An 18,427-nucleotide genomic window follows, 5' to 3' on the forward strand; every position below is an offset into this window, starting at 1 on the left:
GGAGCATAGTATATCTGGGAGTCACTCTTGATAGACACCTGACACTAGCTCACCACTGCACCTAGAAAATCAAGCTGGTTAGGACTAAGTCTTGCAGGCTTAATCACCAAATTAATGATTTATAAAAGTGTGATCAGACCAGCCTTGCTCTATGGAGCACCCTTGCTGACCAACAACAGCCAAGAAGCTTCAACAGTTTTAGAGTAGCATAATCAGACATGTAGTACGACATACTTCATTACAAAGAGCAAAGACTAACCACATATACACGGCACTCGACCGACCAACAGTGACAGAGTTCATCCCGAGGAGGTACATCTCTTTGATAGCCTCCAGCATTGCATAAACCCACTCTTCACGACATTGACACAGACAGGACGGCCACAAAGATGGCAGACCCTCACCTCAGACTAGACTGAGGACAAATTACTTAACACAACAAACCTGGTGTTTCTCGACATCATTAGACTAACACACAACACTACCTCTTATCCAAAATATCCAATTTCCTCAGCTCCCTTTTCAAATGCAGTAAAAGAGCTTACCCTACGCACTCATGGGGCTTAGAAAAAAAAGTGTAGAGGCACCTTTAACCTTTATATCTGCTTTATTTATAAGTCTCTTTTACAGTCTTATGATGGATCTACATGTTTGCCACTCGCTACAAAGACTTGTACAAATGCCTGGTAAACAAAGGAAGCAACAAATATATCTATCGGTATCTACACGCTTGCTATGTTCTTTTGAATTTTTAAGGCTATTCTACATGATTTACTCTATTTTCATTATAAAAATAGGCAAAATGAAAGGAAGCTTGAAGGAATCGTAATAATAAAATAACCAATAAATCACAAATCAAGAACCTAATTTTCAAAATTGATGATATGATAGAGTTGCTTAAGATCAATTCTAAACCTTGGCTGATCTCACGATTTTCAAAACATTAGGAAGTATGAAACTTTTTCTCAACAGTGGAAGTTTATTTTTTAAGCACCTCTTTTGGAGGAAATAATAAAACTAAACATTTCATTGAATGAAAATTATTCCCTTCCTTCTTCAATCCATGGGTTTAAAGAAAAATAAATATTTTTCACAAAACATTAGGATTTTATTTGTAAGATCTTCTTATTCTGAGTTCCTGGAACACTATTCCAAAAACCCAGAATGGGTCCTCAAATTAAATCCAGCAATTTGTTAGAAACACATAAAAAATTTATGAGATGGTTTTTTTTTTTTTTAGTACATCCACCTCAGATACTTCTTCAACAAAATTGGTCGCTATTTTAATCCTTTAATTAGATGCCTAATTTGACCCGACTAATATTAGTCTGTAAAACAGAAAATACCTAGTTTAGAAAATTTATATATCCACTTTAAGTATAAACAAAGTTAAGGACTTAAATTTAAGTAAGAATAATTTTTTCAGCAAACCATTTAGTTTTGAGATTTAAACAAAGAGTTATAACCCTTCCATTCCTCCCTCAAAACTAGACCCAACACAAAAATCAGTGGGAGACATACCATTTTTCCCCCACTAACAAACATAGGGCAGGTTACACCTATTTTTTTTTAAATGTTTAGGTTATGCATTATTTATTTATGTATAATTTGAATGGACTAAACAGAATAGCAAAATTTATAAATACACTTTCGCACAATCAAATCTTTTATTCAACTCTATAAAGGTAATTTACAAAACATTGAACAACTAGGCAGTCTATCCATTATCATCCTCAGCATTAACTGCAGCATAACTACGGTAGATCAGCAGCTTCACCATGGCCGAGTCGCCCTCAATAGACACTTCCATTGAAGGTGGCTCCCTTCAGCTGCAGGTCCCCTCCCCCCAGGCCACTGCCTGACTAAGCTCCTGAATCTGCTCTGCGGTTCAACAGGTCTCCACTACAGCAAGGTGTCCTCGTGCTGCATTATGTAAGGGAGTCCAATGGTCAATTCCTTTCATATCCTCTGCCACCCCAGCATTATCTTTTATCATTATCTTGTATATCAGCAGCAGCGCTCTCTTAGCATAATGTCCTCATCATCTCGAGAAATCCTTTGCCTGATGCAAGATAAAGGGCTGTTTTACCCTTTTATGATCTATCATTCACATTCAGATGGGTTCAGTCCAATTCTGATTAGTTTTCTCTGTCATTCTCATTTTATAGAAATGCTTATTCAACTGACAGTGTCCTTGATATCTATATATGACATGTCACCTGTCTTAGAGTGCTCCTGTCCATATTGAGAAGTGTATTAGTTCTCTTTGGGTAGGAGCAAGAAAGCATCTAAGCCGAACTTGAACCACTTTTTAAATTTAAATACACGAATAATTAAGGTAAGAATTTTAAATGATTAAGTATTAACAATAATTAAATATCAAGTAATATATAAAATATACACATGTAAATACTATTATGAAAATGACATGAGTATGGAATGCTATAGTACTAATATGGCTCCACTAATGTCTTTATGTCAGAGATAAACTATCGTTAATTCACTTTAGTTCATTTTTATTTTATTATAATATTTTCATTATCATAGTCATATTTCTAAAAGAGTAATAGTTAAGAAAGAGCGACAATTCTAATATACAGATTCATCGCTATCCACAACAAGCAGTACAGTGCAAACAGAAACTTCATTTTGTTCTGCTGTAAAACTTTGAAAGTTTTATGAAAGCTTAAAGTCCCTGAACTCCAGTGTAGCAATCTAATGTCTTAACCATCTAATAATTTCAATATTTAAACATAAAAGTAAATATGTATCAGTAATAAAACGATAAATGTAAGTTATATTATTATAAACTAAATTATTTTTATATCTTATAGGAAATATAAATATTTACAACTAAAAAATTAAAACTCGGTTGGAAATACCATGAAATATACGTGGGCGGAATATCTTGGATTTATGATTCAATTATTGTTTTAAAAGCCCAATATATGCCCCGATGGTATTAAATTATTAACTTGATGTCAGTAAATTATGTCACAAATTCGAATGCAATATATACTCTAATCTGTCTGAGACTGGAGAGGTTAGCGTAGATGTTTATGGTAAAAACAAGGGCCCATATCCAAGATCATTTTACAAAAGGTTAGGCTTGACAGAAGATATAATGTCTATATAACAATAAAGTTTTCGTATAAAAGATATAATATAATAGGCTCTATAACTTTTTAAGATAATTCGTAATTAAGTTTTCACCTAGTCAGAAATAATGAGCATTAAGTTTATTATTATTATAATGTGAAAGAAGTAATTTCACAAGAACTAACATATTTAACATCATAACAGGTCAGAAACAAATTTGTGAAGTAAAATATAATATTAACATAATACATTTAGAATATACAATGAGAACCATCGTGTATGCAATTAGTGAAGCTGGCAGCTGCAGACTTGAGATCCTGAAATCCACCTTACTCTCGCATTGAAATGAGAGATTAAATACAATATAAATTAAATTGAATTTATTAATAACTTTAGTTATTGTGATGAATTATTGAAAAATTAACTTCTACAAATTAATAGTAATTTACTTAATAATAAAAATTAAACATCAATGAATATTAATATTTCTGTAACATATAAGAAATTAATTCAATTATTTTATAACTAACTAACCATACCTGACAAAAAAATTAATTGAACTGACTTCTCAATCAAATTCAAACAAAAAGTTTTAAATTTTAACTCTTTTTGGACTATTACAATCTTTAAAGTGATTTTTTAGAAAATTGACAAATAAATTATTGTGAGAGGAGGCAGCTGCTGCATTAACAAAAATAAAAACAAATAACATGCACATACTTCATGCAAAATTTTGCCCACAATGGAAATACAAAATAGCAATACTAAAAATAAGAATTCAATATTACTTACCTGGCTGCTTGCAGTCCCTCGACCCCTTCATATGTGTACTTATTTAACTAACCTAATTTTTGAACAACCTTAGATTTTTATATTTAAAGATAAGAATAAATATTTTGAAATTGTAATAAAATAATAAATTTCAGAAATATTAACATTTTAAGGAAAACAAAAAATTTTAGTTATCCATTTTTATGGATAGATAAATACAATTTATTATATTTTTTTAATATTTTAAAAGAAAATTGTTGTGTGTAATTGGAGAAGGGTTTGCTGCATCAAACTAGAGATACTGAAATCTGCCTTAACCTCTCGTATTCATTCATTAACAAATAATTATAACTTGATGTAATGATAATAAGTTCCAATTTTTTTGTTAATGTATTGATCACAAATAAATTAATTCAAATGCTTTGTTGCAAATGTTAACTAAACAGATCTGACAAAAAAATTAAATTAAATGGTTTTTGATTAAATCAAAATTACATTTATTTAAAATAAGATAACATTTTAATAATACTAAAATTTTGATAGTCAGTTTTTGTTTTTAAATAATAAGTAAACAATCTTATGATTCGTGAGAGGAGGCAGTTACTCAAGAAGCAGTTACAGAAATATATCAAATACTACTACACTAAGCTTAAGCCTACATTTTCCAAAGTGGGCTAGCTATGGACTAGCTCAAACATAATTAAGTTTTGTTTTACTTCAATCATCTAAACATCATAGATTCCACTTTAAAATTAATAAATAAGAAAAGAACATTTTAATTATTAAACACCTTCATACTTCAAATACATCTTTATTAATAATAATATTTTTATTTTTAGTATAGGCAACAATTACACAGATATAATAAACACAATAAATATTTCCTCAAATAAGAGTAGTGATATAGACATTATATATATCGTATTATCTATATATCATTGAAAAGACAAAAATTTTAGAAAAAATGATATTTAACATATTATGTAGTGGAGAATAATGAAAAACGCATAAGTAAAAAGTCTGTTCTAATTACTTTTAACCCGCCAGGTGTGCATGTGTTTATTTTGGTTTTACTAGTTTGATAAACGTTTTTGTCTCCATAGTAATAAATATTAATTTTTTTTTTTATTTCACCAAATATGAACCTTTTGAGTTGACAGTGTAAATCAATAAAATAATTCTTAGTATTCAATATTGATTCCATGACTATTAACTAATGAATATATGGTTTATAGCAGAATGTAAATTTTACTAAACCTGTTACATTTTTATGTTTGTGTCATCATTTTGCAGAAGAAAAATGTCAAAATTTTGCATCAAGAAATATTATTAAAAGTACTTTTCTGAAAACTGTTGAATTGGAGTTAGTTAATCTATAAACAAACAGACTCATTTGGAAAATTATAAAAGGAAATTATTGTCACAGTAAATAATATAAAAGTATCTGTTCTGAAAAATGCAAGGAATAATTTCAACTCAAAGTAGGGTAGTAAGCAAAAGTTGTGCGATCCGTAAAATGCACATGATCTTTTTAATTTATGGACATAATAAATTGGAATAGTTTATTAAATTGTTATATTATTAAAATTAACAATCATAATATTTAAACAAATTAATAATTAAATTATTTTGTACCATCAATTATAATAGAATTTTATAAATTACCAAGTTTAGCTATTTTTATAAATAAAAAAAAATCATAATTCATAATTGTTGTTACTGATATATATTCATATATAACAACATCTTAAAATGTTTGAAAAGGAAAAAGGAGGAATCTGAAAATTCACCCATTACTAAACAATAAAAATGCTTTTGATAATTAAAATGTTCTTCGCTTCTTTTTTTACTTCAAACTCATTCCTCAGCCTTCAAAATATATAAGAGTTTATAATGTTAAAGCTGAAGGCACATGAAATTACATTAACCAACTTAATATTGTTTGAGTAAAGAACTATAATAATAATAATAAGTTCTTACATCTTTCCTTCTTAAAGCTGGTGATAATTCCTCAACATCTCTGAGTGCCCCCAACAGCCCTTCCCATATATTTCTTGGTTCTGCAATTCCAATAAGTATAATAATAAAACAACTATAATAATTATTTATAAAATAACTTTTGTAGAAACACATTGTAAGACATAAAAATACATAAAACCCAAATGTAATGTATGTGCTAATGTGTGTTTGGAGATGAAATAGAATGGCAGTAAAATCGTACGTTGCTTCTTTAATTCATGATTCAATTGTTTTTATTTTATAACTCCCCCTTCATGGTTATTCATGACAGACAGGGTTAATCTACAGGTTACCACCCTATTCTAACCATGGTGAGAGGTCAAGTTTTCATTTCGTGGGATTCCCACAGAAATAAGTCAACCCTTAAGGCTGGATTCGAACCGGTACTGGAGCTCAAAGTTAACTCACTCGACTCAATTATATTGTATAATCAATTATATACAATATGTTTAAATTTCTTTTTAAAAAAAACTATTGACCAACTAAATACTCTTGCATAGGTTAAAAACTAGTTCCACCTGTTTAGAATCTTCTTTTGTTGGTCCTGAAGATCCATTACGGTTTTCAACTCCCGGTAGGCCCCTATGATATGTATGATGTATGCTATATGCTCCTATGTACTATATATCCATATGTGATATATGTCCCTGTGTGTTATATGAATCTGTTAAAGAATGATGATAAAACTATTATGTACTATTTAACTTTAATGTCGAATTGAGAACCTGATTCATTTTTAACTCTCTCAAGAAGCAACATACTTAATTCATTTATTACTCCTATGTATGTTTCAATGCAATCGTCATGCACTTCCATCTAATAGACCCAGAACCACCATCACCTAACCCCAGGCCAAGGGTAAAACCAAGCTTGGAAAGGTTTCTTATTTCTTATGGTTTGGAATGAGAAAGAAACATGAGAATACCGCTGTTGGAAAGAACGATAAAGCCATTGTAACTTGGTATACTAGCCAGAGATACGCGTGCATCTGGGAACATTAAAAATAAATATTGTAAATTATTTGAAGTCACACATGCAATAAGGAATCGACCAATACTTTTTAAAATAGTGTTTTACAAGTGTTTTATATTGATAATTTTTCGAGAATTTCAGTTTTGGAACAAAAACCTAAGGCGCTTTTCTCAAAAACCTCTATCACTTTTAAATACTGATAAAGCCTTAGATTTTTGTTGTAAAATGAAAATAATTATTGTTGTACCTGGTGGTTCCTTATTAGCTCAGATGGTTCAATATCTTTATAATTTATTTATCTATTCACTGAATAAAAAATAAAAAAATCAGTAAAATACCTATCAATTTTTTTTTCCATATTTTGGTTTTGGTTATCAAAAAATACTGATAGTAAGCAATGAAAACCACTTGTTTCATTCTAATAAACAAGTGTAATGAAGTAATATTTATGGCAGCTTTGCAGTTAATTAATTTTTGGATCTATCTTTTATATAAACTTATTATCCCTCACAATATCCTGGAGGCTAAAAATGCCAGAAATTATTGGACAAAGAAAGCTGAGTAGTTATAGATTTGAAGATATATCAATAGATCTGTATGTTTAATGTTTCTCGATAATTTGGAGCAGCAATTTTATGAGGAAATACTACACAATCCACCAATAAATAAATATTACCACAACAAGAAACATTCAGAGAACTTTTTGAAGTTCTATTGAAAAGAATGAACAGTTTATATTCATTATAACATCAACCCAATCAAAAAACAAAATTCAAAAAATTCTTACCTAAGACATTTTATTTTCAGCTTAATCAAAAATGATTTGGTTTTTATACCACAAGATTTTTCTAATTATATTTTTAAATTACATAAACTTGAAACATCTAGTGCTCTGACATGATACTTCTCTCTTTCTATAACTGAGGCCTTCAATCATAAAACATGGTAATTGCAAAAATAAAAACTTTTACAATGTTCAATTGTATATTAATCACAATAATTTACTTTTAACCATATATCACTTACCATAGCTTAAGATCAACATTATTGTCTAAAGAAAACAAATTTCCGATAGTTTCTTTCAGCAATTAATGAAATGAGCCATAAAAAAGCATATGATGCAAAAAACTGCAATTCATGAAAAATTTCAGATACCATTTTTCACACCGAAAGCTTCCATGTTCTCTACAGTTCCGCCAAAAGATTTGAGCTAAATCAAGTTTTCACTATAAACTGTTAAATAATTAAATAAATCATAAATAACTTAAATATATTTCTGATTAAATTATTTATAAATAACTATTATTTATAAATTAATATAACAGTAAATAATATAATTATTTATAAATAACCATTATTCCGTTGCAATACCCTTTTGATAGAATTAGGAAAATGGCGGAACACTTAAATTAACATTAAAAAGTATAATACATATGTAATATGGTACTGATAATATAAATTATATTTATCAAAATGTTTGGATTACAATGATAATTTAATTTCTTAATTGTCTGTAACACCTCTGAGAAGTTAATCGATTCTCAAAATTGTTGAAAAAAGTTCGAGTTCTTGAGGGCGGAATTATTTTAAGAAATAGTTCTGTTTAAGATATGCGAAAACATTTAAAATATGCGCAGAAAACTTCACGTTTTGCGCAACTCAACTTAATATCCAATAACTTTTTGCTATTAAATTTAGAACTTTGGTTATTAAGTATAATAATTGTTAGGACTATTTGATGAGGGGGGATGAAGGAAGCCAATAGAATTCTCGAAAAAAAACAAAACGTTTTGCCAAAAATTCCTAATGAATATAACACCAAACTGAAAAGTGGTGAAACTTAAAAATTCTTTGAGTTCTAATCTAAAATTTCTAACAATCATCCTTAAAATACGCAAAGTGCTAATATTGATAGCAAAAATGTTAATGTGTCAATATTGCAAAAAACGTAAAATTAGGCACGCAGAACTTTGAATGGTATTTTGCATGTCTCAAACAGCAGCATTATTTCTTAAAATAATTGTAAACTACAGAACTCGCAATTTTTTCAAAAATATAGAGGCTGGGTGGGGGGGGGGGAGGTAACAACTTCACAGAGGTGTCTGTGAAAACTAAAACTGGCGGGAAAAAATCTCATAAGACAATGAACTTCATTCTTTAAAAAAAAATCTAAAAAATATTTCATTCCATTTCTTCCCCTCCGGCATTCAATTGAAAAAGAAAAAAATGGAAACCTTAAACCAGGCAATGCGATGCCGCTGGAAACAATACCCATGGAAAAATTCATGGAACGGGATCGGTTGAAGGACCCGTTTTGGAACTGGAACTGCTACAGATTCAAACCGTTCCATACCATCACTAGTACCAGTGACTGAGACAAGGATGGTGGGTCCTATCCCCTCTCTGCCAAGGTCACTTGTAGTTAAACCACTTTCGTTTAGTTATTTGTCAACCTCGGTATTACCATACGGTCGGGTCAGTTTTCATAATGGTCACTTGAGCTATGAGGCACAGGAATACATGCCTATCCATTCTGTGTTTGAGCTTGTTGTTCCTTGTATATCTAAGTTACATCAAACACAGCGCTCCTCACAACTTGGTTTACCTTCCCAACATCCACTACAACGGCAAGGATGAAGACCTTCTGGACTTTCGCAACTTCAACTACATATTGAAGGGTAAACCTTGTGGAAGTAATATCTCTCACATCCAGATCGTCACGTCTTACTCGGGAAATGTCGAAGCCAGAAGTGCCATTAGAAGAGCTTACCCTTCTTCCGATCTTCAAAGATTAGGCATTTCAAGAGTATTTCTTTTGGCTACTCTTCCACCTTTCCATGAAGTCAGCCAAAATGCTCTCCTCGATGAAAACAAGAAATTTTCCGATCTGGTGCAAGGGAATTTCATGGAATCTTATAGAAACCTCACTTACAAACACCTCATGGGTCTTAAATGGGCAACAAAATATTGTAATAACGTTAAATTTGTCATAAAAACTGATGATGATATTCTAGTAGACTTGTATACTCTGGTAGACATTACTGAAAAAAAGAAATTTCAACTCATGGGCTACATTCTCAAAGATATGAGGCCCATTCGAATGAAGGCTAACAAATGGTATGTGACAAAAAATGAATACTCGGCTGAAAACTACCCTCCATTCCTTTCTGGTTGGATGTATATTGTTACACTTGATGTAGTCAAAATCCTTCTTACCCATGCAAGAGATTTCAATTATTTCTGGATTGATGATCTGTTTGTGACAGGGATGGTGTCCCAAAAATCTAATATTACCTTGTCAGATATTAGTGAATTGTTTACTCTTCATCCGGAAGTTGCAGAGTGTTGTATGCGGAAAGGCCTGAAGTGCGATTTCATCGTATCACCTGATGGTGGTGACCATTCTCTTCAGTTGAAGTTCCAAAAACATGCCAAGCATTGTTATGTCAACCATTGTCCAACTCTAAAACCAGGAACCAAAGTTGAAGACAAATGTGTAGCAAAAAGAAAGCTACCACCTCTTCGTAAAGGTTTTCCAAAAATAACAATAGTACAGTGAACTTAAAAGTGTAATATATATATATATATAGGTACTACAGTTTTAATTAAATTATATGAAAATCATTTGACTGATTTGTATAGTTTTTATATTTTTAACATTTGTTTCTTGTTGTATTCTTTGAACACATTTATTTTTACTAATAAAATAATATATTTTTGAATTTTTTTTATTGACTATTCTCTCTGATATCAATTTGCTTAATATTTGTCCAAACATTTATTTAGCAATATTCATGGACAGTATTGAAATTTTAATCTATAATTTAAAAAAGTTATATATTAATTAAAAGTTTATTAGAACCAGTAAATACTTACACAAAATATTTATTCAGTATAATAGTCTAAAAAACTCCACAAACTCTCAAGAAGAGTGCTGACATCTGAAGCACTTGAAATTTGATATAGGAGGAATAAAACTATTTAATGTACTTATAATGTGCTAATCTTCAGCAGGAAACAATTGGATCAAGTATAAAACATTATTATCATAATAAAAAAAAAGGTATTTATTCACATTTTTAAACATGAGACTTTTGGACATAATATTTACTGTTCATCTTGATCCTTATATAAAAAATTTCAATATGCTCAGTTGCTGCGATGCAACCATATAATTTAACAATAAGTCTATCATTATTACAGAACAAATTCATTCTTTAATGATATTGATAGGAACTTCCAAACTATGCTTATCAAAGTATTATAGGGAAGTAATTTCTTATAAACCTAAGCTCAACACTTTTAAAAAAAGAATAAGTTTTGGAAAATGAGGAGTGATGTTATTACGAGTTACAATGTTATAATTATTGAATTATTTTAATTAATATAAATAGAATGGTAAACAAAAAAAAATCAAGATAATATATCTAAGAAATGATAATATTAAATAATCTATTAATTTTATAATTAATTAATAATATTAAAATCAATTAATTAATTGAAGGTTTAAAAGAGACAAAAAAAGTGACGGCTAGTTGACTGTATTGATTTAGGATGCTTAGATGTTAGTTTGGGGGTCAGCAATGCGGACAAAACAAAATTAATAAATTATTATATTATAACTGATTTTTATTTCCAAATGATCCGTTTGGATCAACTTTAGTAATAAAGCTATATGTATGTATGTATAGTAATAAAGCAATATGTTACACATTATATCATATAAAAAACCATGTTTAATCAGTTATATAATATTGCAGGGGTTATTTTACAAATAGTAAATTTTAAGAAAACAATTCAATTTTATGTTTTGAAGTGTACATATCCCCTTCTACATCTATCTCAGCTATTAATTGGATTTTGAGCTTAGAGTACCTCACACTGGCCAGACAGGCACCTACCCCCTTCATCCACACTAAAGATTCAAAAATTGTTACATGAACCCTTCAATTAATACTTTTTGATTTCAAACAACAAAGTTTTAGGCTCCATACCCTTTTTCAAGTTGTGATACTCTAAAAACAATTACATACATTAAACAATACCATTCAGTATTTGGATCTTTTAAATTTCTTATACTTGTTCCCCTACTATAGCAGCTCGTCTTAAACACCATCCCATGAGCTAGAATATGTGTTTCGCTAATGTGGCAGAGAGTCAGAAAGCCCCTACAACTCCTTCATAAAACTCCGGCATCAGAGGGACAAATGTGAGTTGAAGAGGATCCTTAGAAAAAATGATTTTTTCTGCTTTGACAATGTTTATTGCGTTGATGTAGAAATCGGATTTAGGAACTTTTATAACTTGATTTGCTATTCTAATAAATCAAAAAGTAATAAAACTAATGGAAAATTGACTGACCGAAGCATCGACTTTAAATAAAATAACAAAACTTTTTACATCTTTTTAATGTCCTAGTGACTAATCTATTAACTAATTAGTATACATCACAAATTCATTCACACCATTGAAATATTTTCATATGTCAAAAAGTAGTACATATTTACAATAACCCACCTATGTCTAAATTTTATAATGTTTGAATATATACTTATACTATTTAAGTACATACCATGTATATATTACAAAAACAAATTCCATTTAATGATAAATAACAAAAAAAGATCAATTTTTGTTATAAATATTTGTGGTCGAAACAGAAAAAAAAAATGGTATTGTTAAAACATATGTAAAATTTAATAAGATATAAATTACTTTATAATTGTTTTTATTTGATTATCTTTTTACGGAACCCTCCCTCATTAACCAAATGACCTTCTTGCACATTTGTTGGTTTAGTAACAGTACTTTCTTTCAAAGTATTGGACCCTTGGCCCTTCATGAGTTGTAATGGAACATTTTTTTTTTTTTTTAATAAATTACACCATATATTTAAAAACATTAAACTAAAATATTACGTATAACCCACAGTGTTATAAAATTTGGAGATGAATATCTATAAAAAATTGAACATTTTAATCAACTCAACACGATTAAAATTTTTCATAATTTTTTTCTAACACACAACATAAATACTACATAAAAACAGAAGAAAAACCAATCTCCACTTAGTAACAAAATTGGTACAGCTGGTGGTAATTCAGATATTTAAAAAAATTGTGTTTCCTACATAGGGCACGTTGGTAAGTGTTTCCCTACCTATTATTAGAATTATTAAAAATATTTATGATTCCATTCTTGTTTGAAATAATAAATGACAGAGACATGATTTTCATACCACAAATTGCTAAAAAATTAGACTATAAACCTACTTTAAAGGTATTATTTGAAAGTACTACACCTCTCTCCCTCAACTCATGGGGATTTACATAAGTTTACCTCGTTTGATAATAATGATAAGGATTTGCATAATGGTAATTAGTATCATACTTTTTAGGAAGAGGAAATAAAATAAAATAAGTACGTATATTTATACACACATACATAATTGCTTTTAGGATAAAGTCTAATTAAATGGATATAATATCAATAAAAAATAATTAAAGACAATTGGACTATACTCAGTGAAAAGACAAAAATTAAAAACAAGAAATATATGTATATATCATTTGATGAACAAATATTTTGGAAACAAAACCTATAATTATCGAAAACTATACTGATGATGTACTAATCATTTAAAAAAATTAAGAATACAATAAACTGTTTGACTCATTAAATAATTCAAACAAAAAATAAAATAAAATTTACAATAGAAAAAGCAGTATTTAGATATAAACATAATTCTAAATGAAAATAAAATAGAAACTTACATGATAAAAAAAGAAAATGGTAATGACAAAAAATTAATTTACGACTTAAATCATCCAAAATAACAAATGCTAAATTCAGTGAAAAATTTAATTACCAAATTGATTAAACTAACTGTAGAAAAATATTTCAAAAATACAATATATAAAACATGAACAAAAAACTTTTATTGACACAGAATGGTCAACAATTTATGGTATAATTGTACAAATAATACAATAAATCAATGAACAAATAATAATGAGGCATAGAATATAAATGAAAAAGTTGCTAACAATTATAACTCCTATATTATATAGGAGAGACATCACAAATTTTAGATAATAGAGTCAAACAACATAGAATGCATAAACGTTAAAAAACCCCAAAATATAAAAGCTACATCACCAGCAAGACCTAATATACAAAATAAGAATAATTTTGATTTTGATTAAGTAGAAATTTTAAACACAGGATCTAATAGCAGAAGCAGAAATTACATTGAATCAAAAAATATTAAAAAGGTAGTAAATGTCAAAAGCAGTCATAAAAGACATAGGACAACACTATATTGATATAATTAACTAAATTCATATATAATAATTAGCATGCCCAAAACAAACGGGTGGTATCTGACTAAACCTTCTGCTACTAATATAAGTGCAACACTCTGATTACAGAGAGAGCAGCAGGTATAATTTGAAAATAAAATGTTATAATTCAGAATTACATTTCGTTAAATAATACGTTGTAACATTAATTTCAGGATAACAACAATTTTTTAATATCAAAGCAAATACCTTAAAGAGACGAATAAGAATAGAAGGAGAATATCAGGTAATTAAATAAAAATAAATTTATATTAGGCTTTTATCATTTATTAAAATGATTGCTATCACGGTTTGTGACGTAATTATTAATTATGTAAATGTAGAAATGTATGTAAAACGTTAATAAGATCTTCTAATAAAATTACAGGATGGGCTAGATGATGGGCAATTGTTCCGATACCTCTACAACAAGAAAATAAAGAAGAAACGAATAAGGGTATTCTTTGAAAAAATAAAAAAAACAGAAAATTAAACCAAAACAAGTTGAATACTAAATAACTCAAATCAATAAATATTAATAATTTGAGTCAAACTAATAATATACAGAATAATAAACTTGATGCTACATCAGAAACAATGTGACCATTTTTTTTTATTCCATCACATCAACATTTTAAGGAAAGACAATAGTCATGGATAACACGATAAAATCTAAATATCAATAGTTTGATATTATAAAAAATAATTAACATCAACTGAAAACAGTAAACAAATATCACTAAAATCACTAGCTTCTAATCTAAATTCTACATCAAGAAACTTAAATGTTTTATAAAATGAATATTTCCTATCTTTTATTAGCTACATTCAAGTTGTATATCGCGTTATAGGAATTGTCAACGGGAAGTTATTTCTTTGAGAAAGGTCCATGGTAATTTTTAATCAGCCACATACTGTCAATAACATCTCCTTCCTGGAAAAAGAACATGGCTTAATATAGTATAAATAATAATCCTGCAAATAATTTAGTATTAGGCTTTGCTGTAATAAATTACTTTGTCAGCAGAAACTTGTTCCCAGTAGAGGTGTGTATGATTGTAGATCTTAAGCCTAGCATAGCCGTAGTCACTGTTCCTGAAGGCAGACCACTCCATAGGGTGCTTTATGAAATGGTCCGTATTCTCTTGACAGCCCTTATTAAAGTAAAAGAAGGTCATTAAACTTTTAATTAGAAACACTAATTAATTTACAAAGTAACTACAACCGAATATCAATAATTTGAAACTCAAGGAGACCAGAGAAAAATTCCAAACTGCCAAGTGTTCAAGTAATCTAGAGTTAGGGAGAAAAAAATTCGAATAAAATCATTTGAGTGAACAACTTCTATCAAGCATTGTTTAGTAAATTTTCAATTGTCGTGAGTAGAGACCTGGTTTTGTGTAATTGTATCTTTTGTTCTCTTCCATCACATTTCACCAAACCTTGACAGAAATTTGAATCGTGGAAAAGATGTTCAAATAACACTAGAGAAGTTAGTAGGATATCCGGTCAGCAAAAAAAAAAACAAATAAACATAAAGTTATTTATTTGTGCTGAAGTTTTGACCTTCAGGCCTTCATTAGGGATACTAAGGCAAAGGTTTTGTCACTCAATCTTCAGAGAGAAAAAAAAAAAGGGAGTATGTAAAATTAGTTTAATTTTATTCTTTTGAGACACCAATTAATAATTTTTAATGAGGTGTTGATGGTTGAATAAAGATTAATATGAGTAAAAAATCATTTATTCGTGCTAACGTTTCAACCTAAATTTCAGGTCATCATCAGGGCTAAAACACAAAACCAGATAACAACCATCATTCAGAGAAACATAAAAAATTAAAAGAAATTAACAAACCAACAAATTAAGAAATATACATAACAATGGATTAAAAATACAGCAGTTGATTAATAACCATGGAAGTAGAAAGTAGTAGATTGGTAACAATGAAAGATGAAATGTAATATTATAGAGGTAAGAAGATATGTAAGTAGTCTCTAAAAACTGAAAAACAATTTGAATCAACAATGAACTGTATGAAAGAAAAGTTCAGTTTTTTAGATGCTACTTACATACCTTATTTCATTTTTCATTGTTATCAATCTACTATTATCTACTTCCATGGCTCTTAATCAACTACTGTATTTTTAATCTATTCTTATGTATATTTCTTAATTTGTTGGTTTATTTTTTTTTTTTTTAGTTTTTCTGAATGATGGTTGTTATCTGTTTTTTGTTTTTTAACCCTGATGAAGACATGAATTCAGGTTGAAAGGTTGGCATGAATAAATATTTTTTTGTTTATTTGCTGATTGCACCCCCCTGACCATCTCCACAAATTAATAATTTTGTTTACCAAAAGTGTTGAATTTGTTTTATTTTATCACATCTTTTTATAAATACATTTTTATTCTGATATTTCAATAATTTTAACTGATTTCTATAATATTTAATGCCATATTGTGTGTATAATCAAACTAAATAGAGAAGTTATCTCAAAGACGAAGGGTGACAATTAATGCATCAGTAGGGTGAGCGATTACTAGATTGTTAAGCAACCATATATTCTTATATTAATAAAATGTTCAATTATTTTCTTTTTGGTTTTTCAAACAATATTTTGAAGTTTATAGATAGATTATAATTATTGGCTAAACTTTTTCTTAAATTATACAATAACTTACAGCTGACCCACTGATCACATGTACAGGAGCATTAGGATTTGTGTACGGCTCAGCGTTACTTCCATTATACACTTTGTGTTCATAAACAGGCCACATTCTCTCATAAGAATGCTCGTGAGCCCAAATTTCCAGATCAACACCGGCTTCATAAAACAGATTCTCAAGGCCGAACCTGTAAAATATTACATTTGAGTAATGATTATAAGTCAAAAGGTGAACAGTATTTTCTTAATCTGTCTTCCATTTCACTTTTAAAAATATATTAACATACAACATAATGTAAAACTCAACAAAAACAATTACTTAAGATATTTGTTTGTTTTATTAAGCATAGAATTCATAACCATTTTCCAAGTATTACTATCAAACAAAAAAAATTTACTTAACAATTAAATTTTTAAAAAAACTTAAAATTTTTGTGTATGACAGTAGCTTGGGAATGATAGTAGCTTTCCTACTTTGGCTAGAGAACTGTGATAGGTTTTATCTTACAGCATTTTTTATGCCCTTTCCTATGATGTATGACATTAAGGCAAGAAAATTGTTGTAATTTAGTATTCATAAATTTATTTATTATACATTTTAAACAAATATTACACAATATTGGTTATTTTGTTTAAAAAATAAAAGATGTGAACAGAAGGTGACCCCCGCAATACAAGCATATTCTTAATAGTAATATGCATCATTAGTGCCCCATGTGACCAATAGTAAGAAACTCTGTCTTGCTCTGGAGTAAAGCAAACGAGAGAAGAGCACCATTTTTTTTTTTCTGTTGGATTCAGAGAAATTATCTTCGTCCTTCCCTGAATTTAAGTTAGAATGTGAGAGTAACTCAAGGAAGTGGCTCCTTGACTAGGGACGAGACCCAGGAGAGAGGAAGATAAGGAGAGAGAAGATGCCACCTTCATCCACATAAACATTCACCTAAGTCAGTTCACTCTATCTTTCATTCCTAATCCACTGTAACGAGAACTTTGCGCACATTGAAGCATCAATATCACCATCTTCGCAGGCCTCAATTCAAAATTATAGATCTAACTTAATCCAGCCATGTTTCTTTTTGGCTACCCTCTTACAACCCTGTTATTATACCATAGAGTTTAGTATTCCTCTTGTTCACAGTTCACAACCCTGTAAATTTGTTAATATATTCATTTTCTTTCACCTTTTATTCCTTCAATTAAATTACAGTCCATTCATTAAAGTAACAGAAGTAGCGCCTGGCTTTCAGTTGAAGATGCACTTCACAAATCAGTTTATCATTAGATAATTAATATTGGACTATTAGGGAGACAAGGAAATGAGGCAGCGCACAAATGAGCAGAAGATGCCACCTATGTTTAGCTGTTAACATGAGCATTCCACTTCTAATATAGGAATCAAACAACATTAAAATATCTCTAAATGATTGAGTTAGGAAAAACTGAGAGTTAATGTGGGCTGAAATTCTCCTGTCATCAAGTTCAGAAATATCAAAAATAAACAAAACAGAGGGAAAGTTCTGGAAGGGGAAGCAGAAGAGAGGAAGTGGTAGTGACCAGG

The 18,427-nt window shown here is 29.2% G+C and overlaps 2 protein-coding genes and 1 long non-coding RNA gene across 3 annotated transcripts in view; 1 reads left to right on the plus strand and 2 right to left on the minus strand.

The window, feature by feature from the left end:
• LOC106679876 (uncharacterized) overlaps window positions 1-8,033 on the minus strand; it is a 121,241-nt gene extending 113,208 nt beyond the window's left edge. The window contains exons 1-2 of the long non-coding RNA XR_001343033.2: window positions 7,888-8,033; window positions 5,851-5,930 (exon numbers count right to left, since the gene is read on the minus strand). This is a non-coding gene — a long non-coding RNA (uncharacterized lncRNA). The remainder of the gene's footprint in view (window positions 1-5,850; window positions 5,931-7,887) is intronic.
• Window positions 8,034-9,236: 1,203 nt separating this feature from the next.
• Window positions 9,237-10,583, plus strand: LOC106679873 (beta-1,3-galactosyltransferase 5). The gene has a single exon (XM_014419258.3). It carries the CDS (start codon window positions 9,365-9,367, stop codon window positions 10,418-10,420), a length of 1,056 nt encoding a protein of 351 aa, XP_014274744.1. The 5' UTR covers window positions 9,237-9,364; the 3' UTR covers window positions 10,421-10,583.
• A 4,404-nt stretch (window positions 10,584-14,987) lies between these two features.
• LOC106679880 (acid phosphatase type 7) overlaps window positions 14,988-18,427 on the minus strand; it is a gene marked incomplete in the record, with an annotated part of 18,370 nt that continues 14,930 nt past the window's right edge. Inside the window, 3 exon segments of the mRNA XM_067045549.1 lie at window positions 14,988-15,135; window positions 15,218-15,355; window positions 16,883-17,054. Of these exon segments, the coding sequence (XP_066901650.1) occupies window positions 15,070-15,135; window positions 15,218-15,355; window positions 16,883-17,054 (376 nt within the window).

Source organism: Halyomorpha halys, unplaced genomic scaffold (assembly GCF_000696795.3).
Source record: "Halyomorpha halys isolate HHAL.00 unplaced genomic scaffold, Hhal_1.1 Scaffold228.1, whole genome shotgun sequence".
In the NCBI taxonomy this organism is placed as follows: domain Eukaryota; kingdom Metazoa; phylum Arthropoda; class Insecta; order Hemiptera; family Pentatomidae; genus Halyomorpha; species Halyomorpha halys.

Bases quoted from the DNA above. Each gene is read 5' to 3' on its own strand.
- LOC106679873 (XM_014419258.3), top strand. From the start codon at position 9,365: ATGAGGCACAGGAATACATGCCTATCCATTCTGTGTTTGAGCTTGTTG.